Below are 24723 nucleotides of genomic sequence, written 5' to 3' on the forward strand. Positions count from 1 at the left end.
CTGCTTCTGACTGTTCTTCTAGGTGAAAAACAGACATAAATTCACAGAACACTGAAGAATATCAATATCAGGGTTTTTTTCCTCATATTTCACCCTATAAATAAGGCACAATAAAAAAAAATACATACATTGGTCACTGGATCCAGTGGACAAGCCTTAGCATGGCCTGAACATATACACATGCCTCCAACGGAGATGTCTTTTATAGAATAGTAATACTGTAAGACAAAACAGAAATTGAATTGCTAAGTGGATTCTAAAATGCAGGTGCCAAATTGCAGAATTCATTTTTTGTGACAAAACTGTCAGGTCCTGTTTTATTTCTTTTTTGATCTATTACAAATATAGCAGACAGTGAAATCCAAGCCGTGTCTTGATCAACAGATTCAGGCTGAGTGAAAGAAAGGGTGTAAATTGGCACAGTTCCATTTGTTTGAAGTCACAAAAGCCATGTCAATTTATACACAGCATACAAAAACATGAGAATAGGAAAAGGCTCTATGCACACTGGATAATGAAAAGTCAAATGCTGTAGAATTTATTCTCTTCAGAAAATATGAAAAGAAAAAGGCATGATGATGGGAAAAGGAGAAAATCTAGGAAAAATCCGATGAAACACCTTTGTTCACCTTAGCTGGGTCTAATTTGGGCATTCACTGAACTGTGGAAAGAAGAACTGTTTTTCACTATTGGCCTTTCAATGATCATTAAACAGTCTTTATTACTGAGATTTAGGTACTTTTGACCTGTTTTTCCACCATTTGGCCATTTCTCTTTTTTCTCTGGTGAGGATTAGGAGCCCTAACAGAAAGAAGGATACAAAGATATTCATAATCTTATATTACAAAACCTGTGAAAAGTGAATTTCATTCATTGTCTTCTGTTTCAACAAGGGTCCTGCAACATATTCACAGCTGGCTAATCAAACAAAACATGTGCTATTTGCAAATTTTGCTATTACAGTGTCCAACCTCTTTATCAGATCATAAATAAATATATCAAACAAAATGAGAACCCTAATCACTCTTAGTTAAACTTCCAACACAAAGAAAATGTATAATTTGTGGCTACCCTTTGTTTCCTGACAAGGGTGGCAAGTTTCAGTTTCTACTTGATCCTTTGAGGATGCTTCATGGAGAGATCTCACACAGAAGTTACAGTTCTTTGTTGGTTTGAGTAACCAGTGTATTGTCCTGCACTCAGTTTTCATGAGTTTAGAGTAATTTTTCAAGTGCTAATTCAATTTTGTGTTTCTACTGGCTTAGAATCAGATTATTAGATGTCCACTTAACATAGACATACAGTATTCATGATTAGTGAGGCTGCAATAACTGCACTCAACTGGAAGAGATTCTAGGTTGCAAATTCAAAACAAAATGGCTTGTTCCAGACTTTCAGAAATAGCCAGCACTCTCTATCTAGACAAGAAAATGAAAACCAGAAATGGGAACAGAAGATGCAAATTTTCTTAGCACTTAGCCACCACTGACAAATGATATTAACAAAAGAATAATGGTACACCCCTCATTCATAACAGAACTTATTTTTGTTTTGGAAAGTTAGGTTACCACATTATATGACAGGTTACCATACTATGTGATGACCAACAGGAAGAGGAAGTGATAAAAAAAGAGGAATATTATATATCCCCCAGACCACTTTTTGAGAATGCTTAGTAGAAAAAACTCTGAAAAATCAGAGGTTTTGAGAATGTTTAGTAGAGAAATCAGAGGAAAACAAAAAAACCCAAGAATAATACACAACATTTGATCAGCCGGACAACAGGGAGATACGGCTTAGAAAGGAAGTAAAGACTGCAGAAAGAAGTGACAGGGGTGTGCATACACAAAGCACAGTGGAAAAGATCAGACTGGGTATGGTATGAGTTTAAATGCTGTATCCATTCTTTTAAGCTAAAGCAAAGCACAAAATGTTTACTGCAGCCCTCGATCATACGAAAATGCTAAAAGTGTTGCACTCAGGCCCTATTACTGCTTATAGTACAAGTACAAATTCTACTCAAAGGGAGTGTTCAAGGCACGTTAAAGGTAGCAAAGGATTGAGTAGCAAAAGAGACAAGAGATTCTAGCAGCAAAGACTCGCCAAACACCTACATCCAAATGTCTGCAGCCAGAGGAGTTGGGTGTTTATGTTAATAACACCATTAAGCAGAAAATGTAAAATTGCTAATTCTACTCTAGAGAAGATAACAAAATAGAGTGCACAGGGAATTCTCCAACACCAGGATTTTGAAAGACAACAGCAGGTAATCATCAACTCCCAAAATCTCCTATGGCAAACAAAGGCAGGTACAGCACTTACAAGTGTAAGATAACTTCTACACGTGTCTTTCTACTGTCTTGCCAGAACTTACCCTCCTTGTAACAATGGGATCAATTTCAGCTGGATCTTTGTGTGCAAACATCATTAAATCAGCATTTAGTGTCCGTATCCTCTGGAATCTCAGGCGAATAAAGCGAGCAGAGGTGAACTCCAGTAATTCACGTGATGGATCATCAGCACTAGGTCGTCCATTAATTAGAGAAGTGTGAATCTGAAAAATTATTAAAGCAGTAAGGAATTACATTACATCAATTTTGTCACGATTAGGCCAACAAATATCATTACAGGCATTGTGTTAACGCATTTGAACATGCAGAATAACTTCTATCCTTAGAAAGTAGATTCCCCTCAAAATATTCCATATGTTCACAGACCTCAGCTATGAAGAGTCTTTATAATAAAAACATTTAGAGCAAAGGAAAGTCATCAGCTACAGAAAGACTGCATTACAAACTTCATATGTGTACCCCGTCCCTGAACCAAGTGTCTATGCTGCAGGCAATTCACTTGTCCTCCCCCAGTCTGAAATAAGTTAATCATACAACTAGATGGGCTCAGAAATTTTGAGTTAAGGGAATGTATACTTGCAATGGGACTCAGAATTCAACAGGAGTCAGTTTGCACCTCTTAAAGCGATCATCATCAAAAGGCTTTTGAACTTTTGAAATACTGAAAACTACAACACCTACATGAGACAAAATCAGCATTCATAAGCACCTCTTCTTCCCCGCTGTCTCTTTTCACATCTTCTCCTTTGAATCTTGTTCTCAGCAAGGTGAAGCAATTTCCTGGGTTGCAACTGTTTTCACCTGGTCCCGGAGGAAAGTCTTTATCCCTTCTGAGAACTTTGTTTAGCATTTGTTTTTCCAAAGACAACACCACTCTCTGCCTACACTATAGTTTCTGTAAAGATTACCTCCCCCTTCTCTGCCTGCCCCATACTAAAGTCTAGAAATCTAGGTAAGCTCTGTGGCTCTTTCATAGGGACTCTCTGACCCCAGCTGAAGCATCAAGGGCAAGGCAACAAAAAATAGGACATCTTCTTCCCCTTCTGCGTTTGTAGCTGATCATGGCACACATTAGCTCTGAATCAACTAAATAAAGCAGATGGGCTGCTACAGAACTGTTCTTGGAAAAGGCCTACAAGAAGAAGCATGTCAAGTATAGCAAAATACTGTTAATGAGCACCTAGAGGGAGAGAGGAAAGAAACCATTAATTTTCCTGTATTCTCAAGTGTTAAATTTTAATTGGGGCATTTTTATTACAGGCTGGTACACTGAAAGAATGCTCAGATGCTAAGCCAAATGTGCAGAATATTGGAATGAATATGAGAATTATTTATTCTTTGCAATTAACATGTGTTGCCTCATACCTCAGTGCTCTGAATGAGAGGTCAGGCCACACAGCCATTTTCTGTCATTGAACATGGTCTTATCACTGCTGGTTTAGGCAAAGAGCTGCACTCCAAAGACCAGCTGGAACTCACTCAGCAGTGGCTGCCTCACACTGAGGAAAGAGACTGTAAATCTACTGCTCCCAGGAAAGCAGCAGCTCTTGTTTCCTGGAGTTATTGGAAGTGCTGGATAGACTTATGGAACAACTACTGTCCTGCATTGCCTATGTGATACTATCAACTCACTTAATTATCTCAAAGGCAGGTGTCAAGAGGTGCCAGACTTTTCAGTGGTGTTAGGACAAGAAGCAAGGTCTCTAAACACAAGAACTTTCACCTCAGTATTGAGGAAGAACTTTCTTACATTGGCAATGGTAGAGCACTGGAACAGGCTGCTCAAGGAGGTCATGGAATCTCCGTCTCCAGAGACATTTAAAACTCACCTGGGTGCATTCCTGTGTAACCTGCTCTAGGTGACTGTCCTTTGGCAGGGCACTTGGACTAGATGCTCTTCAGAGGTCCCTTCCAACCCCAACAAATCTGTGATACTGAGATTTTTACTGCCAAGAGGGAAACTGTACATCTCATCACAACCACCATTCTGCTTCACTGTATCTACAGGTACACCAAATCACTGGGAACAACTCTGCCAGGAGCAGCCAGCAATTATACCTTGCCTGTGTATCAATCAGCACCTCTGGGTTTCTGCTATGTTACCTCCAGTAACAGGTGATGCCAATTCCTCCTACTCAGATCATAACAACACAGTCACGGAGCTCTGACTCAGTTCTGCTCCTGACTACAAGTAACTAAAGGACATGGCGGGAAACAAACAGAATAAAATGCTGTGAGAAAGACATGGTGCAAACAAAAGGTTATAAAAAAACCTCAGAGGAAGCAAGGAGGAGGTCCTGAATGAGAAATGTCTGGCTACAAATAGGACAAAAGCACATGGCTAGAGAACTGATCAAATCCCTGGTGAAGAGAGAGAGAACATGTGTGGAGTGAAAACTTCAAAGGAAGCCTGAAGAGGTGGCAACAAGTCAAGTGGAAATTGACAGATCTTTCCAAATGAAGGAGAATTTTAGCAAAAACACATGCCTGAAGATTTTTTGCATAATATTTACTTGTGAGCAAGGAAACATCTTTCTTCAGAGTATTTTTTCACACTATCACTGCCTTCCTTTAAAACAGAATCCAAGAGATTTCTTTTATACTGCCAGCAAACATATATGAGTTATGGTTTAAAGCAATAGAATACTAAACACTGAACTGTGATATTTCAGAGATAAAGAAGAAATAAATCTAAAGTAGAGCCTTGCTCATGCTGATAGAACAACAGCACCATGGCAGTAATAAGCATCATGGCAATCTGACTATCTCTTCAAAAAGGCAAAAATAAAGATTATGGGAGTGGGGAGAGAAAGATGCAGGTGAGATCCCATGTATCAAAAGAAGTACCCACAGAGTACTTGAAAATATTAATCCCAGACACAGCTTGACCACAAATGACATAGTTGATAATCAGCAGTCATACCATTTGATTATTTTAAAAACAACAAATTTAATCTTCGGACACTGATGGGGGGAAAAAAACCACCTCCTTGAAATGATAGTTTTACAGAACTAAAATGTAAGTTAAGAAAATAAAACCAGAGGTATTAATTGCTCAAGTATGTACAGCAAATGACACTGAGACTAGAAAATTCAAACCTAGATAGTTTTATCAAATGAATCTGAAGTGAAAATTTTACATTGGCAAATTAATTACTCTAAATTATTTCTCCTCCTATAAACATCTGTGATGAAATCATTCATTTCTTCCTAGAAACATGTAGAATCAACTTGAAAACTGTCCAACCAAGTTGTTCCTACTCCTTGAAAAGAGAATAAGGAAGAAATTAAGAATATTTTAGGAACATCTGTCATTAATCAGAAAAAAAAAAAAACCACTAAGAGTCTATATTTAAAGAAGTTTAAATAGGTTTAGATGTACAATATTTTCAATATGACTCTCCCAATAAGACATCACTGAGTTTTTCCGGAGCACACTTACTCTTTTCATCTCCCCCCACTATCTTGCACCTGTTTGAAAGACACTGTTCCCAGGACACAGTGCATTTTCAGTCAAGACTCTAATGTGGCCCCTGCCTTCCAAGTATTTTTGAATTGTACTTGAAAACTGTCCCAGTGAACACAATCCTCACTAAGCATCTACACCTCTGCCATATAAGATCATCACAGTACTCCACACGCAGCTCCAGCGAAGATTAGGCCCCCCTTGCACACATCAGCTACAGCCTGAGCTAGCTGCGCCCACGCTGCATTGTGAGCCACTCCACAGCTCTGCAGCAGAGCACAGATCCAAAGCTCAGCCTTCCAGGAAAACATTAATACTTTACACTGGGCTGCTACAACTTGGATAATCTAGGGGGAGCAATGTTAAGTTTTGTTCAGGTTTTATGGACAACTTTTATTTACCATTTCCGAGACTGAAGTAATAATCATAATTCTGGGTTCTAAATGAAAGATACATTGATTTCAACTAAAGAATACTTTTCCTTAACAAGGCATTTGTCCATGACTATATTTCAACAAATGGAATCTTTAGGAATCTCCAACAGAGGTCAGAAGAAAACAGTTATGAAAGACTATAAGGAACAGAGTGTTTCAACACTGATCCCTCTAATAGAATATGATCACTTCCTCTGACTAATCAGTGTAAAGGCTTCCTGAGCTACAGCATGAATCTGACTCATAGTGTTTAATATCTACCAATTGCCCTTTTCTGTATTAGAGCTCTACTCTCTTTTTCAACCATTATGTTTTTCATCACTACATACCCTTGTCCCAGCGCGAGGAAATACGTGTCTTAAAAAAAACCAACAAACATAACTGTCACTGGCAGGGTTGTTCTTTGTTTGTTTGTTTTCTTTTTCCTTTTAAACCTGGAACTCATAATTATTTAATTGAAAGTATTTTAATTTTTCATTTGAGAAAATTGTGAGCAGTCAATATATTTTAATTTTTAAAATTCAGTATGATGATAAATCAACTTTTTCTTACCTGAGAACTGTGGAGGATGTTACAAGTTCTCTACTCTGAAGAGAATTTAGTCTAAGACTAGCCCATCAGCATTCATATATAATTCTTTTTTTCTTCTTACATTTATTACTCTGCTTTTAGCAACACTCATTTTCATATAGTATTTTTCATGCAGTATCATAAGCTGCTAATAGAACAAATTCTATCTTAAATTTCGCATTACCAACAAATGCTGCTATTACACAGTTTTCAAATTTTTTAGATTGCCTGCAAGAATGCTGAACAACAGGGACATTCAAAGGACATCTCAAGTACACTGGAATCTCTGGACCATGTCAGAACCAAAAGACCTATCCAGCTTGGTAGTCTGCCCCACACAGCATCCAAGCCAGCATGCTAACAGTAAGATGAAGGCAAGCATACATAATACTTCCTCAGGGGTTTGCTGAGCTATAGGTAGTTTCTATGCATCTGGCAAGCCTCAAAGTATTTCCATGAACTCCGTCTCACCTTAATCCAAGTCACTTTTTAATATCTACACCATCACTTAATTAGGATTTTCTCATCTCATTTACATGTTGTAGGGAAAAAGATCCTTCCTTTGCTGGTTTTAGATCTGCCTCATACTAAACTCACTTAATACTTCCAGTTCTGAAATTGGAACAAAGAAATGTATTTTTTCTACCAGCTCTATTCTTCATTTCATTTCTCTACTACTAATTAGCTTTGCTAATAAGTAGTAGAGAAATGAAATGAAGAATAGAGCTGGTAGAAAAATACATGTATCAGCCTTCCAGATCTGTAATTTCCCTGGATGACTAAGGAATGCTACTAAAAAAATAGTGTTTCATTTGACGGTCCATGCTCCTCAGTTACTGAGAATATCTGACAGTGAGGAGTTAAATAACAACTGTTATAATTCACGTATTTTAGCCTTGAGTTCCTTTTCACTACTCAATTTGTCCATTTTTTCTGCACCTCTTCAGTTAACAATCTAGTTTGCAACTGTTTCTCCAACCCCTCTCCTGTAAATAATGTTTCCAGTGCAGAAACCCTCCTGACAGTCTCTATAGAAAAAACCAATTCAAATCATTAATTTAGCTTTTCAGCAATGACCTTATCTTTCTTGAACACTCTTTGATCATCTCTCAGCCCACCAATTCTCTGGCAGATTTCTTGAATCTGATGTGTCTGAAAAAAGGTTTACTTCAACTCAGTCACTCAGAATCTTTTTCACATCTTTATTGCAGTTTAACATTTCATTTGCTGGAACTTATTTTCTTACTTCTTTGCCTCATTTGCAGGAAAAGATATAAATAACACCAGTTAATTTTGATATCTATTATCTTTCCTTGTTTTACACTTTAAATATGATGTATGATTTCTGGGACCATTCTAAAATGTAGCATGCATGTGTGTATAATTACATAGTTATTTGACAGTTAATTATTTGGACCAGGATCTGCACTCTGTTTTCAACTAAACCATCTCAGCTGCACTGAGAACATTCAGGTTTTTAAGAAATACTCTTTTGCACTACATTTTATTGTGACACCTAGAGAGTCTGACGAAGGGTTGTAGAAGGTTGATATTACATTCTTAGTCTTCCTTCAACAAGAATAGCTCAGTTCCACACCGCTGGGCAATTGCTGATACAACATTAAAGTTATGCTGTCCCAGTTTAGGTGCTGAATTTTAGTTCACAGCGATCCAATATACCATTTTATTTCTGCTGACTTTCTTACGTTGTTATATCTACAGTGCCTCTCCTTCATAAGCCACTCAGTCATTCCTAAACAGCTCCTTGTTTCTGTCATGCCTGTAGTGTCACTTTTTCCAACATCCTTTAAAGGTTGGTATTAATTATCAAGGTAACGTTTCTCAGCTGCTGGGTCTGGATACTGGGAAATACTTGGATCCATCCAATCCTATTCTGTAACAAGGACACCTGAAAGGGCTTGCAATGTGCTCCAGCCAGGTGATGATGAGACCTACAACTAGAATTTCACAATACATTTTATTGGGTTTCTGCCAAGAAGAAGTGACAGACAGCCTAAGAAACTTTTTACTATTTCTGGCAGTAGATAAGTCCCAAATACTGATGAGCAATGACTTATTTAGACTTTACTTGCAATAAGTCTTCAGGATAGAGGAAAGTATTAATCTGCACCCCATCAAATACTTTTTAAATGTTAACAAAATCTCCCTGGGACATCTCAAGTCTAAACAAACTCCGTCCTCTCAGCCTCTACTTAGAGGACTGACTCTCCAAGTCTTTGTCTTCCCAAACATTTCCTGGACTTGTTCCAACATGTCCATGTCTATCTATTACTGAGGAGCCCAGAACAGGACTCATCTCTTCACATGTGCTCTCAGCACCCCCCTCAACCTGCTGGTGACTCTTGGACTAATGTAGCCCAGGATACTTTTGGCTTTCATTGCTTGCAAGGGCACCTTGCTACCTTACGTACCACTTAGTGCACGCCCTTACTCAGCTTCCTCCCAATGCTCCTGGGTTACGTAGGCACAGCTGGCTCACATCTCATTGAACAGAGCTCTCAGCTCACTGCTGCTAGCCTGCATGCTACCAGGTACTGAATTGTCATGTAGCTGCCCATCTGCAGGCAAAGAAGGGGCCCCTCTCCTGGTGTCAGAAGTCACCAGTTTGCAGTCTTCACCATCAAGGGAATCTCCATTTCTGAAACAACAGGCACAGACTCTGCCTGCCTCTCTCTTGTACAGTTGTGGCTTCAGGCTGCAGAGTGTCAGATAAAACTTAGTTACTCATTTTTGTCACCTCTGATCCTGTGCAGTCTAATGGATGTCTATTGACATCCTTCTGCAGTCCTTTACTTGGTGACACAAACACCCAAACACATCACCCATTCTGCAGGCAAGGACACTCTCTCCCTCAACCTCAGCAAGGTCCAAACAGTTCTTGCAGTCTCAGAGGTTAAAATCTGCATCCTGGCTCTGGAACTCGGCCTGAACTGAGGGCTCTGCTGTACTGGGACAGTCGTGGCAGCCAGTGCTGAGGACTGTGCCCAGACTGTGCCTCACCATCACAGCTGAGCACCTCAAACCACACTTTCCACCCCTCCTTCTGTGTGTGTTTCTGGCACAAACTGATATCCAAATCATATTAGCTGCCTCTGTTAAAGCAACAGTGAAAATGCTGCCATTTGGCATTAATGTGTATCATCAACTGCTGAGTTACTTAAAATTACCACACTTTAACAAAGTTTTAAAGAATTTTAAGTATGTACCATGCTCTCATACAAATTTAAAATACCCATGTATGAATCCAAGTGGTGCATTTTTCTACTTAGAGCTTTGGTATTTGAAGCCCATTACTTTGCCAAGCAATTTGAGTGCAATCAATCTCAAGCTGTTTGTAGGATATAAAAAACCCCAGCTGTGTGTCTGTGTGACATGGAGTTTTTTGCTCACTTTCTTTTCAAGAAAACAGCACCACTAACCACTAGTATGTTTTTCACTGATGATAAACTGGAAGACTTAATTCTTTCATAAAAAGAGAAAGCTACTTAGTGTAATTTGTTACAAGGATGGGCTGGGAACATCGTCCTACAATAATTTTAGCTAGTAGTGGTAAAGAACTCCTGTGTTCAAGTACTCAGTAGATTATTTTGTACATTATCTCAAGACTGTGGGCTTCAACCTTGGCGCTCTGTGTAAGGCAGTAGTCTGACCCTAAACTATTGTCAAGAAAGATCAGTGTTTCACTAAAGTCTAATGTCCAAGAGCAGCATACAGGAAAGAAAAGTTTCTGTCCTGCACAAAAGGTCTTGGAACTTGATAATCAGGAGTGGAGAAGACAGAAATGTCAGCATTAAAATGATCTAATGGGAAAAGTACCCCATGATTTACATTTTCAAGTTATGCAAGCACATCAATATGAAGATGAACAATGCTGAAAATAAATTTTTCAACAGGTGATTCAGTAGCTCTCATAATTCTCCTAAGCAATACCATCTTTAATTATCTGTTGCAAATAGCTCATTTGCAGTAGATGGAAAATTACTGCTGATTAATTAATCTCTTGGTATCTCATATTTAATCCCTAAAGACAAAATTTCTGTGAGTTTTCTTACTGCAAGACCTAATCTATCATTACAGTTGATTTCACAACTGGAATACTAGATGGAAGCCTATGCCAGAACTCAGCATCAAATTTTTTTTCATAAATACATATTTATAATAATAGTGTATAAGAAATGGTATATTTGGCAAATTTTGCTATATTTCTAATAAACATCTCACTATCTTAATAAATTAGTGCTTTAGTAAGTGAAAGCACAACTCCCTTCTGTGCCTCACTAATGATTACAAGAGCTGCTTGAAATGCAATGCTTAAACTTGCATTAAAATGTCAAGGGCTATGCATGTCAGATTGTATCTCAACTAATTCATTCCCCCTAAGAATACAGGCAAATGTCAGTTTAACAAACTGTTTAGCAAATACTATTGTGTCATTGACATCTATACCCTACAGCTTAAACTAAATAGGGCTTCATTGCTTCAGTTTTGATTAACTTGCTTTTGTCATTTTTCTCTTTCCAATTTCACTTGCCTATTCAAACCACTGCTTTGTTATGGCTTCTGAAATTCTCATGCTTGTCATTTTTGGACAAAAAACAATTTGTCAAAGACATCATCTTGCATACTTGTAAACAGACTGCTCATTGTCAGAGCAATAGTTAATAATAAATCACAGAATAATAAGAAACTTGATTACCTTGAAAGTGTATTTATATAATTCAAGTTTTTGTTTTCTTGTTGTAACTGTTTTACTTAAGTAGAAACATTGCATCGAGCTGCAGTTTCAGTAACAGTTATGCCTACCACAGCCTATGGGGACTCAGACAAGATGCAAGGTCTGGAGTACTGTACACAACCACGATGGTTTGTGCTCTACTGGCTCGTCTAAGTGCACTTAGAAGTGAGCTTTCATCTCTTAAGACAGCAAAAAGGTATTTTGTGCTGATGCCAATGGCAACTCAAGCTGCAAAGCACGAAAATTATGTTAGTCTGAGTTCTGATCAAGCAGAGGTGAAATACTTAGGCATTACTGAGTTAAACATGACCACCTCTTTGCTTAAAGGATGAAATGTAGTGGTCTGTTAAACACATTCTCCAAAATTACTCAAAAAACACATTAAAATACAAATTATGCTTTTTTTTTTAAGAAAGCACTGAAGTAACATGACATTACAAAAAAAGTATATTTTTTTCTTTACTACTCCTCAAAGTAGTACACCTCTTCTTGGTCAATGACCATAAATGAGACAAGTAATTTCAAATAAATCACAAAAAAGGAAAGTTATGTTTTCTTGGACATTATAATAAAAAGCATTCTCATCCTCAGATTTAACTAAAAGGCTTCTAAGTATGCCAAACCAAACAATATTAAAAAAAACTCACCCAAACAATACCCATCTCCTCTTTCCTATTAAGATTTGATGATTTCCCTTATATGCATTGTATGATTATCCTAAAAACTCATGGCACTTCACACTATATTTTCCCTCCTGAATGAGATACACTGTGGAGTCCACCGTGGAATTACAGACAAATTGCTGCCAATACAGTATCGTGACCAGTAGAAAGAAAATCCACAGGAACTTTTAACAGCTGTAAGCAGTTGCAAACTGCTGCCAAAAACAACTGCTGATGTAAAAGAGGGAGAATGTGAAGATTTAAGCTGTTCAAACAGTAAACAAGTACATCTGCTCCTGAATGTTATCATTAAATAAACTGTGGTAATATGCTTTACATTGATGCAACGTTCTTGTTTTGAACCACAACTCTGAAGTATTTTAGACTAAAGCAATTTTACAAAACTTTTTTGGGTCTTTTTGTAATGGAAAAGTTCATTACAATTACTGTATAGTGTTGGACTCAACGTTCTAGCAAAACCTGTGTCATGTCATTTGGAACATACACTGGTGAATGCTTTTGAAAACCAGATGGGATCCCTGTGAATGGTAAGCATTCATTTCCTTTAAAACCATTTATAATGATTTAAAAAGAAAGATTAAATAGGACATTCAGTTGTAGAATACAACAAACTTTGATATCTCTCCAACTGTGAACCTGACCTGTTCAGACTTCAGAGATATTTTACAGCAGCTACTGAAAGAAAAGTCAGGGGAGGGAAAAAATCCACTTCTGAGTAGCACACAATGAACAGTCCAGGCCAGGAATGTAATCAGAAATCTTCCGTAAAACACAGGAGATTAAAGAATCATATGCATGAAATGTGCATTTTGTTCTTTGCTCTCATCATGATTAATTGTTGGAAAGTTACAAAAGTAGTAGTGCTTACTTTAATTTAAAAAAACCTGCACTTGGCAGGGTTTTGTCAAACTCTCAAATGCCCAGATTTTTCCGATTTCAGTTATGATACATGATATAAAATGATTCATATAGTCAACTAGTGTGCTGGTTTTTGCTGGGACAAATTTTCCTCACAGCATCTTATGTGTGTCCATGCTTTAAGTCTGTGACAAAAACAGCATTGATAACTCAGAGATATTCCAGCTACTTCTCACCCTGCCTCCCTTGGTGAGGAGCATGGGGGTGCTTAAGGGGTCAGCAGGGGACACAGCTGGGACAGCTGACCCCAAATGACCACAGGGATATCCTCCACAATGTGATCAGCAATAAAAGCTGGGGAACAAATCTGCCATGGCTTTTAAACTGTTCTTTTGGATCTGTTCTTCCTTCAGAAGATCCTCCAACTTCGAAAACAAAGAAAAGCTCTACTGTGGCTACTTTGTTATGTCCCTCCGTAGGAAGCTCAAGCCACAGAATCCACCTGCTGTGGATTTGCTGTCCTTGGCAGGCCTCTTGTATCCCACTTGGCTATCAGCTTTATTATTCTGATGTGCTTGAAAACACTTCTCTTTGGATTTTTTAGGCCTCCTGCACAGACATTTTTTGGTAGGAAAAGGCAGTAGTTCGGTTCTTGACTCTTCTTTTGCCTTACTATGATTTTATGTTAATTTGCAAAATTCCTGTTTTCCTTGCTTTTAAATGATGTCTTTCAGTTTCTAAAGCCTATTAACACTCAGGTACTTTATGCTGTTACCTTTTTGGATACTCTAAAATTTATTCTTTTTTTGCAAATAGCATGCATAAACTCCTACATATTTAAAAAGAGGATATATAGTAATATATTTCTACCCTCAGAGATTGCTTTATAGTTTGCTATTCTCTTTCAAATTTTTCTTAATATTAAACAGTGAGAATATAATTGCCATTTTACAGAACAGTCTTTAAATAACAGTATTTTGAGCCATCTCTGCCTTGCACCTCTTCTCACAACATTTTGAGTTGCATCCGATAATCTTAGTTGCACCATTACATTGCTTCATGAAAGAACATTCAAAGGGATTTAAAAAGCAGTCTTTGTGACAGTTACCCAGCCTATGGGAAGGTAAGAATAGTTTCCTTTTTAACTATAGTGGGTTTTTTTCCTTTTTTTTGCTTCAGAGCCTCCTTACATAGTCTCACCACCTTGATTAAGTAGTACTGCAGCCCTTACTTTACCTACTCTTCCTCAGGCATGATATACCAATTTTTTTTGACAGAGAGTTTCTTTGCCAAGACTGTCTACATAGTCTACTTACCCAGACTATCTCTCTGCTTTCTTCATTTAAATGTTCTAAACTCCAGACCTCAATCAAATAATTTGATTTTTGAGTAGTTTGAATTTTGAGTCATTTTTCCATTGGTCCACAGTGTTTAATTGACTAACTTTCCTTCTATTGAATTTCTGTAACATTTTCCATTTAAACTGAAAATTCCAAGTAAACTATGCTGCTTGGTTTTTCTTTTCTTTCCTTTTCCTTCTCCTTTCTTTTCCACTGATATGAAAGCACACCTACATTTGGCCTCAGGCTGATATATTCATATCTCCCTGCTTCGATGAGATTTTAGTGATTAAAGTTACTCCTTCACATAGTCCACCTGGCTTTTAACCAATTTGTCCTTTTTAAAAAAATCATTTTTTGACAATTAAGCTATTCTTTTGCCCAGTAATTTTCCATAGTAACATCTAATTTAAAAATATAAAATCCAAAATCCAACCAGCCAACAAAAAAAAAAACAAAAAAAAAAACAAAAACCAACCAACCAAAAAAAAACTCAAACAAAAAGAACCAAACAAAAAAAGAAAAAATTCCCACCCACAATGGGTCTTCAGTTCCTCTAATCAAACAGAAGACAAAAACCCCTCACCAAATACCCACTACTCTTGCTCTGCTGTGAGAATGAAATCTATTACTGTCCAAAACTCTGCTACCAATCCCAACAAGATAAATTCGGGTCATTCAAGTAAATACCAACACTTAAGCATACCAGTTCCCTTTGGAATGCTGAAATAGTATGTTGAGTTATAAACTACATTTACAGGCATGAATCTTCCTTTTAAAATTTGGAAAATCTGTCACAGATCTACATAAAGACATGTAACATTTCTCTTTTCAGTAAGCATTGTGGTCAATTAACGATGGATGCTAAAGAAAAAAGGTAAATATTCTAATCAATTTGACTTCACACTGAAAGACTGCTCTGTATAGTATGTTTTTTGCATATGGCAACTTCATTACTTTTCAAGTATTATGATTCATATGATTAATACATTTTTCTTTTCTTTCAAGAAATGGTAGCTATTACAAAATCAGTTTCTGCTCAGGGAGAGAAGACGTGCCAAGACAGAAAAGTGAGCTGTCTAACTACACAAAAGAAACTTTCATTCCAGCTTGGCTCACACAAATGTACCAGTAAATATCCTGTCTCTTGTTTACACAATAATGGGAGACTGCAATACTACTTATACTCAGCTTTGCACATTTTTTTCCTCTTTGCAGGATAATTTCAAAGTACATTTCATATTTTTATATCCCTTCTTTTTTCTGTAGTATTAAATATCAGAAGCTCAAGTTCAGTATGAACTATCAACTTGAAAATATTACTTAAGTTTCCTTTTTCTTAGGCAAAAAATAGCAGTGAATATTACTATAATGTAAGTCTGAAATTATGAACTTGCAAAATTAAATGTAGAAGTTTTTAATAAATTATTGTAAAGACAATTCCCATTGTGCATAACAAAGTAATTTAAAATTCTGTTTTCAATACTTTCCTATGATACCGAGCACATATGTCAAAGGTTTCTCTTTTCCTTTCACATATCTTTCAATGTCTATTAGAAAAACAGGAAACGTTAATTTCACATTAGTGAGGCAATTTAACATTGTGCAAACAGAATATTTAAGATGTATCCATTTATTTAGCAGTCATTGTTAAAGGTCTTTTTTCTTCTCAGATCAGATACTCAAGTTTAGTTGTACTAAGCCAAATAACCAAATTTTAAAAAAAAGACAAAACCCTAAAAGCAACAAAATTAAGTAGACCCAAATCTTTGTCCAAAACTCTAATCTGTTTTATTTCTTTTTGTAAACCATTTATTTTGAAGTTATTCTAACTGGAAAGTTTGGAGCAGCTGAAAGCTTATGTGCCAAAATTCTGGAAGAAAATCAGTGTTCTATCACTTCTTGGTCGATACAAGTAACTTTCTAGGCTGCTACATCCTTTCAAAGCACTTGAAAAAGATGACTTAAAAGTAGAAGTTATCATCAAGTCATTTCACTGAGACTAATCATATACAAATGGCATCCAAAAAAATCATATCCAAAAAAATGGCTTGAGCAGAAGTCTTCCTGAAGCTGCTGTAGCCAGAAGGTGGGGGTGGGAGGGGATGCAAAGAAAATGTAAACCAAAATCAATAGGGAGTATGAGTAATCCCTAATGAGTAACTTAAGGAGTGTTAAGCAGGGACTGTTCAACCTCTGAAGTGATGCAACACTGAATAAAATGAGATTAACAGCCTTCATGGCAGACCTGATCTGAAGGTCACTGTTGACTTCAGTGGAAAGATCTTTAATAACAAGCACCATATATGTACAGATCCTGTTGGCTGTCCCTACTACTAATCACTACAAAAAACTAACTGTGCATTTTAAGATGGAAAAGCAGGATGAGAAAGATCCTAAACTGATGGGACACTTGGATTTCAGTCCAGAGAAAACCAAACTCATTATTTCTTAGAAAATGAAGCTGTGCCACATGGCTAGACAGCCTGACTCAAAGTATGCTAAAAACCTGGGAAGCAGAACATCTTGGATGCAAGGATTGCATCTGATAAGATCTCTATTTGCTGAAGTTTTCTTTTGCATTCTAAGAAAAAGACTGTCACATGTCCTCCATTCACAGTTTTGTGAAATTTGTATTCATTGTCTTTGTATTGAAAAAAAAAAATTAAATGACCAAATAAAATGTTTTCATTTTGCATCACATGGAACAATTAATGTCAATCAAAATAAAAATTTGCCTGTCATTGTTTGGGGAAAAAATCTGAATTACTTAAAATTATTGCTATTCTCCCTCTTCAGACGTCAAGCTGAAAAAAGCTGTTCAAAATCCAAGTTATTTTGGATTCTGAGTCAGACTGCATTCATTAGTCTCTGCCTAATGTCTTTGTCTAAACTGTGATGCTGGAAGTAGAATCCACTTAAATTTCTGAACAGTTTCATCCATCAATATTAGACTATTACCTATTTTTCTATATGGTGCTTTTTTTTTCCGTTGAAAATATAGCAACACAATACGGGTACAAGACAACATATGCCATAACCACAAGTACTGTACTGAAGTGTACAGAAATGCAAGTCAAATATATGGAAATTTAGCATACTCATGAGAAATGCCTAGGGTGATTGCAGTTGAGGGCATGATATTACTGGCATTACTTTTTACTGTTGATGCCTTTTCTACATCTTATGCATTTGAAACCTATCACTGTTACTCAAGGGGAAATAATAGTTCAGACTTTAGAAAATTATTTTGCAATAAAGATAAGATACTTAATACATGTTAGGAACTGAGAGGATCAATCTAAAAATAGGAACTATAAAGGAAGCATCAACACTGTAATTCAAAAACTCTCAGGCAATTTTTTTTAGAACCTCTGTAGTATCTGTATCATTAATAAATAAGAAAAAAAAGAAATAAACTCAAAATTTTTAGTCTTCAACTGAATACATTTTGAGTACTTCCAAAATTCTTACCCTCTGTCCTCTTAGCATTGACATTCTCAGTCTAAATTTAGCTATGAGAAGAACACACTTTAAAGTCCATTTCTAAGTCTCTTTTTCTTCCCTTCCTTCTCTGTGAACCACTGAGACCGCACCAACAGACAAGCATGGAGAGGAGAAAACTAGCATGCAAACATTGGGAAATACTAGAGTTCAATGTTCATGGTATCACTGGCTTGAGGCAAGCTCAGCAAAGTACTGGGACACTGGGGGAGGTTTCAAGGGACCTGAGGTATGCATTTAAAAATGGACACAACACAAGCATCCAAGTACTATGGCAACAAGTGAACAAAATTTAACAAAATACTCTCAAGGCACTTGTTTCTGTTTATTTTTCTTCTTAACTTGCTAAGTATGCATTTTGAACTTCCACTTGACTGAAGAATATAGACTAATGAACATGCTTATACAAGGCTTGTCTTTACTACCACAGAGTATTCTTTTTTTTTTTTACATTACAGTTACATTGCTACAATCACAAGAAAGGTAGGACATTAAGCATTTAAAGGAGCAGAACTGAAGCATCACCTTCACTGCAGTATCATTCTCACCACTGTAATAGCAGATGTGCAACTATATTACCTCCTTAATAACAAACCAATAGTCATTACCAATACTGTTTTATTAACCATTTGCTTCACAAATGCTTCTTGCTGAAAAGAATCAAGCAACACCAAGGGCTGTGTTAAATATGAGGAATCCAGATAAATGTTTTGGAAATTTGGTCCGCTTGGTATACTGCTATTAGGTGTCATTCTCATTTCTACAATCAGATTACTTCCCTTCAAATACAGGGCTTCCTGTATCCTTCAACTTTTCTATATTTAAATGTCAAGGCAGAACGTTCTCAGCAACCGAAAATAACATATGAAAGGCATCTCACACAGGACAGAGATTGTTTCTCTTACTCTCTACAAGGAAATATTTACTGAATCCTGAGATTTTATCTCTCCATTGTCACTGTATAACCCAAACTCTAATCAACCACAGAAACATCCTTTGAGGCAGCATCTTCTGACGACAGATTTTGCCCACAAAGAGGGAATGATTTCTTTTTCTTGAAAGTTTACATACCTTCCACACCACCAGAAATAATTGTATTTTTTTAAACAAACTTTGACAGAATAACTCTATTTGATGACAGACAACGGAGACAATGGGTATTTCAATTAAGATTTTAAAGTGTCAGAATTAAATTCATCACCTTACTCTCAATTTTTAAACTTTCAGAAAGCCTTATTTTAGAGAAACTCAGTATTTCCCAGAACATTGGTGGGAGGGTGAGACAGGAGGGGGGAGGGTGTTTTTGCCTTCTTAGTAAAATGAAGTGTTAATTAATCAGATTAATTAAGCTTTTCTTCCACTGTCTTCATTGCATATGATTTTCAATATCTGCTTGCACAAAGAACTGAAGAAAAAACAGAACAGTTTTTTAAAACTTAAATATTTATTTTCTCCTAGCCTAAACAAAACACTCTAAATCCATGTATGTTTGAAGAAAGCTGTTACCAAGTGTAACTTCCAACTTTACTTCCTACAAAACTATGTGCCCTTGTTCTATGAAAAAATATACACTTTCCTAACATGTTAGAGTGATCATCTGTTGCACCTGAAGTTTTCAGATGGTCCAGCTTTGAAACAACCGTAAGCAAGAGGGAAGATTCCAATATATCAACATACAAATAACCTACATGTGCTAATTCAAACAAGCATTCGCTAAGAGAAATCTTTCAGCATCTCACAGAAAAGAAAATTACAACACTGAAGGCTAATGTTCAGAGCCTTATATTCACCTAGTCATCAAGGTAAAGAGAGCGTGAAATAAATTTCAGTCTAGCAGAAGAAGAAATATTTCAATAAAATGGTGCAAAATGGATGTAAACATCAGAGGTTCCTGTGTAAGTGAAATGAAGTAAAAATCACTATGGTAACTCACTAACTTTTAGTTCTCAAACTAATGATCGTCTGAGGAAATAAAGAAACAAAGAAATTACATTCTTATACAGTATTTAAGTAAAGATGGAAACAAAATAAGCATTCTTATTTAATTGAAAATACCAGACTCACATCAGCTATTATTCCTTACATAAACAGGTCTTTCTTACTCAGTGTAAAAAAATATTTTAAAATACTATTAAAGCAAGAAACATCAGTTCAGTAAAAGATAATGAATAGCTCATTAAGCGAACTAATCTCTTCCTCTTATTTTTCTGGCAAAGGGAGACAGAGGAACATTAATTTTTGTTTTGAAATAGTGTTTTGGGAAGCTTTTGCTCTTATATTTATTTGGGAACTGAAGCATTTCTCTTATGAGGATAAGCTGAAGGAGCTGGGCCTTTTCAGCCTCAAGAAGAGGTGACACAGAGGGGTCCTCATTGATGTATGAAACTATCTGAAAGAGGGCTGGCAGGAGGATGAACCAGGCTCTTCTCAGTGGGGCTGAGCATCAGGACTAGAGGCAACAAGCAGAAACCTATGCACAGGAGATTCTACCCAAACATGAGGAAGAATTTCTTTATTGTGCAGTGACTGTGCACTGGAGCAAATTGCCCAGAGAGGTTGCAAAGTTTACCTTACTGGAGATATTTAAAAACTCTCTGGACACAATCCTGTGCCACGCCTTCTAGGATGACCCCACTTATACAAAGAGTTTAGACCGTATGACCGACTGTGGTCCCCTCCATTCTTACTGATTCCATGATGCTGTGAAACAGCTTTGCTAAAAGTCTACCTTAGCCAGTATGGTATAGAGACACACTCTTCTTCCAGCTGTTACTGATAGCTTAGTATGGAAACCAAAATGCTAGGAATCTTTCTGCATTCAAGTCTTCACTTTTAGAGAAATTTCCTTGAGATTTTCTTAGCTTTTTTCGTTTGTAAGTCGTCATTATGCAATTTTCCATTAACTCATTCAATAAAATTACTTTTTGCAAATAATCCCTAGTCTATAGATTGCTTGTTCTCATTTGATTTAAACTTGTGCTAGTTACACAGATCTGAAGATAAATCACAAAAGGTTTTTATTTGCTTTTGTTTTGTTGGCTCTGTTGTTCTAGCTGTTGTTGGTTCTAATTCTGTGACTGGCCAAGACAATATTAGTGGTGCAAATGGGAATAGTATTAAAAAACAAAAAATATTTGGCTTAGAATGAACATTTTTGGAAATATCCTAATGAATCAAGTAATTGACTAAAATGTTCATTGAAAGAATACATAAGGAGAATATTTTCTGATTTTTCTAAGATGACAACTTAGGCAACTTTTAACTTCAGACAGTATTTTGTTGGATGTACACTTGACATTGGCACTGGCTTGCCAAGCATGTTCCTTGTGCACTTCATCAGGTTTTCTGGATTTACACCAGAATGGTGTGCCTAAGCAACTCATGGGCTTTGAAGCAAAGGAACTTTATTTACATTTCATAACCCTGTAAGTCTTACAAGATGACTGCAATATCTGATTCACAGAACAAAATAACTCTCCTGGAATGAACATAAGTTATATGCAGATGTGGTTCCACTGAAAGACCAGGAGCCAAATACCACCAGCAACACAATTGCAAGTGAATATGATATTGGTAGAGATGTTATTTTTCATGTTACGTGTTTGACAAAATATGAAAATGAATTAACCTGGGTTAATTCTCTGTAAATGCTGCTTCATAATGAAGCCTTTAGCTACTCAGACAGCTGAAACTAGTGCTTTACTTATGAAAAGAGTATTGTTAAAAATGTAAGATTATTAGTTCATGTGGAATGATACTTCACTCTTCCAGTCACTATAAAGGTTAATACTTAGGTTTTCCATTTCAAGCTGTTCTCTATCACAGCCACATCTCAGATTAATAACTACCTACAGGAGGTAAGATTAACTTAGGGTTTATCTCATGTCTTTCATGAGTATGCCAGTATCTAACAACTCCCCTTTGCCAAGTGGAATAGAACAGATACATTCCTCCCTTCAAAGTCATCTTTGTCTTTAATGAAACCACATACCAGATGTAGGTAATTTACTAAGGAAAGGATAGAGCACATCAGACCTGGTTAAAAATTGTTAATTGCACACTTAAGATCAGAATTAAGTTCAACTCAATTCAGTAGGCTTTAAGCCAATGTTTCAGTCATGGACACATACCATGTGTGTGAATAAAGTTGTTTGCTGTTTAGCTCAGCCAGTGAAGAACACAGAGACTCACTGCTTTAAACAAGAAGACAGCAGACTACTGGAATCAGTATCTGCCTGTGAGAGAACTGGATAACCAAATAAATGGAACAATGTGAATTAAATTAATTACTGGAATAATTACTTTTGCGTTATATTTTCTGTGTGGACATGGTCTCCCAAAGAAACAGTATAAAATTCTTTGCAAGTGATAAATTGCTAACTCACATTCTGTTCACCCCCCAAAAAGCATCCAGTTAGAATCAGTTTAAAAATACAGCACATGTATATGCACTATTTCTTTTAATATCACTTTATCTGCTCCTTCTAGATTTTACAAGAACAAATAGCCATGCAAATGATACAGCACTAATGATATAAGCACAACTACAAATACAAAATACTTGCAATTTTTCCTAGAACTGAAAATGATTTCCCATCTGATAACTCTTGATAATCTGAGACTCTCTTAGATTCAAGGTTATATCTTTCTGAAGTGTATCTACAGGATATTTTCACTGAAAGCTGATTTTTAAAATTTTTGCAACTGGCATTGGAAATTTTCTGAGAACAGAAACAAACAATATATATCTATATCAGGACTCAAAACCAACTGTATTAACAATTTTGCATGTGACCATTGCTTTGAGTTTAGGGGAACAGAAGAAAGTAATTTCGTACTTATTTATACAAAAATAAATAATTAAAAAGTGGAATAGAAAAAATAACAGAGGGGTAAATATTGAGGCTAAAATTTCATTTGCAGAGCAAGTGTTGGAAAAAAATTGTGAAAAAAAAATGCAGTTGGAATGTGTTACACATGGCTTTCCCTCTCATCATTTTAAGTGACAGAGAAGGCTGCATTTTCAGCTACAGGTGTTACATTTGCCTTGCTCTTTCAAGTACAGATTCTCATTCTCAAGTCCACCGCATCTTTTCCACACCCTCAATTAGAACAAATGACTGTCCATGATTCATGTGCCTGGACTTAGAGTAAAAGAATAGAGATGTCTGAAAGAAGAAGAAATAGGCATAAACAGGGCAGAAGGTCAGCTCTTAAGGCATTAAATTAAATTCTGGTTAAAATCATTATCATTTGACATCCTGGCTTGTACACAGGGACTGAAAATGCATCTAAAAGAAAAATGTTTTATGACTTCACTGAGTCTGCGATTTTTCCAAGTATTCTCCCCTTTGTTCACAAGTGACATGGGAACATATTTCAAGCACGTAAAGTTGCCTGAAAGTACTAAATGCCTAGCTGATAAACTCTTTTACTTCTTGGTTTACTTGGTAGAATGCTCTTATTAGAGTGAACCTTGTGTGCATTTATATAAGACCGCATAAGATGAGCTTTTAAAACTTGCAAATAGATTCTCACCACATTTTTCAATTGTACCAGAACACTCTGTCTACTGAAGGCAGATTAGCCAATTCACCAAAGGGGGTTTTTTCCATGTTACATATGGAACACCATCTGATCTTACCTCTCCATTTTCCAGAGGGTGAATTTTGGAATAATAAGAAGTGCATATGACTTCATCATCTTTTATGTAGGACGGGGTTCCAGGGCGGGGATGGATGTTGTAGCGTGTCAGGCACTCGCTGTCTGTGATGGCGTAGTACTGCCAGGGCTGATAGTCCACACCATCCAGCGAGCGCTCCAGTATCCAGTTCCCAGGACGAGGGGAGTTAGCTGCTTTCACAATAACATACGCGATCTGGAAAACCTGAAAAATACAAGTATTGTTAAAATACAACTAAATACACAATGAAAAATTCATTATAATTTCTTCATAGCTGCCAAAATAAGTACAGTAAATACGCTAATGCTTGGCTAGTTTTCTTTCCCCTAGAAATGCAATATGGCCTTGGATTACATGGAAACTCTTAAAACTACAGAAACAAATTCTCCACTGATATTTCTGAAAACAAAAAAATTAGTTGCATTAGGCGAATAGAGACTTTGAAAATAGAATTACAAAGCACTCTAAGCTTCACATAGCTTAGTAGGTATTTGCTAAACTGCCATTTCAGCCACATGTTTGCAAAGTTTGTTTTCAAGTATTTTCAGTTTATAAGAGTGGCATTGTTTCTTTATCCTTTTATGTGTGTTTATAGACATAGACTTTCAACAATGTTTAAGAGTTGCCAAACTATTACAACTCTATCTCTGTTAAAGAAAAACATAGTTTTAAGCTATTGAAAGACAATCACATCATGCTGAAACCATTCTATATAATAATCTTGTTACAATCATTCTACAAAACATTCACCCAACTCAGCACTGTGACCGTGAATAAGCTTTACAGGACAGAGACACATCAAATATCACTACAGAAACAGAATGCAAGCAGATAATCAATGCTCATTATAGTCCATTTTACCTGCCTATTCAATCGATTTATCAAGGTTTATTTCTATGTACACGCTTGCTGGAATGCAAACCACAAATACATTTGCAATTGCAGAATGACAAACATTAGGGACACAGGTCTGGTCTGGTTTGGTTTTTAACCTACTAACAGCCATATGCTACAGAGATAGAACTGAAGCCATGGAAAAGAAGCAGCTATTTCTATTAGAAAAGCAGAACACGTATCA

General features: G+C 36.5%; 1 protein-coding gene across 1 annotated transcript in view; it reads right to left on the reverse strand.

Moving 5' to 3' along the window:
* Positions 1–24723, reverse strand: part of LAMA2 (laminin subunit alpha 2) — a 334914-nt gene that overhangs the window by 212917 nt on the left and 97274 nt on the right. The window contains exons 4-6 of the mRNA XM_054514228.1: positions 23607–23849; positions 2375–2554; positions 129–218 (exon numbers count right to left, since the gene is read on the reverse strand). Of these exons, the coding sequence (XP_054370203.1) occupies positions 129–218; positions 2375–2554; positions 23607–23849 (513 nt within the window). The remainder of the gene's footprint in view (positions 1–128; positions 219–2374; positions 2555–23606; positions 23850–24723) is intronic.

The sequence above is a fragment of the Molothrus ater genome, chromosome 3 (genome assembly GCF_012460135.2).
Source record: "Molothrus ater isolate BHLD 08-10-18 breed brown headed cowbird chromosome 3, BPBGC_Mater_1.1, whole genome shotgun sequence".
NCBI lineage: Eukaryota > Metazoa > Chordata > Aves > Passeriformes > Icteridae > Molothrus > Molothrus ater.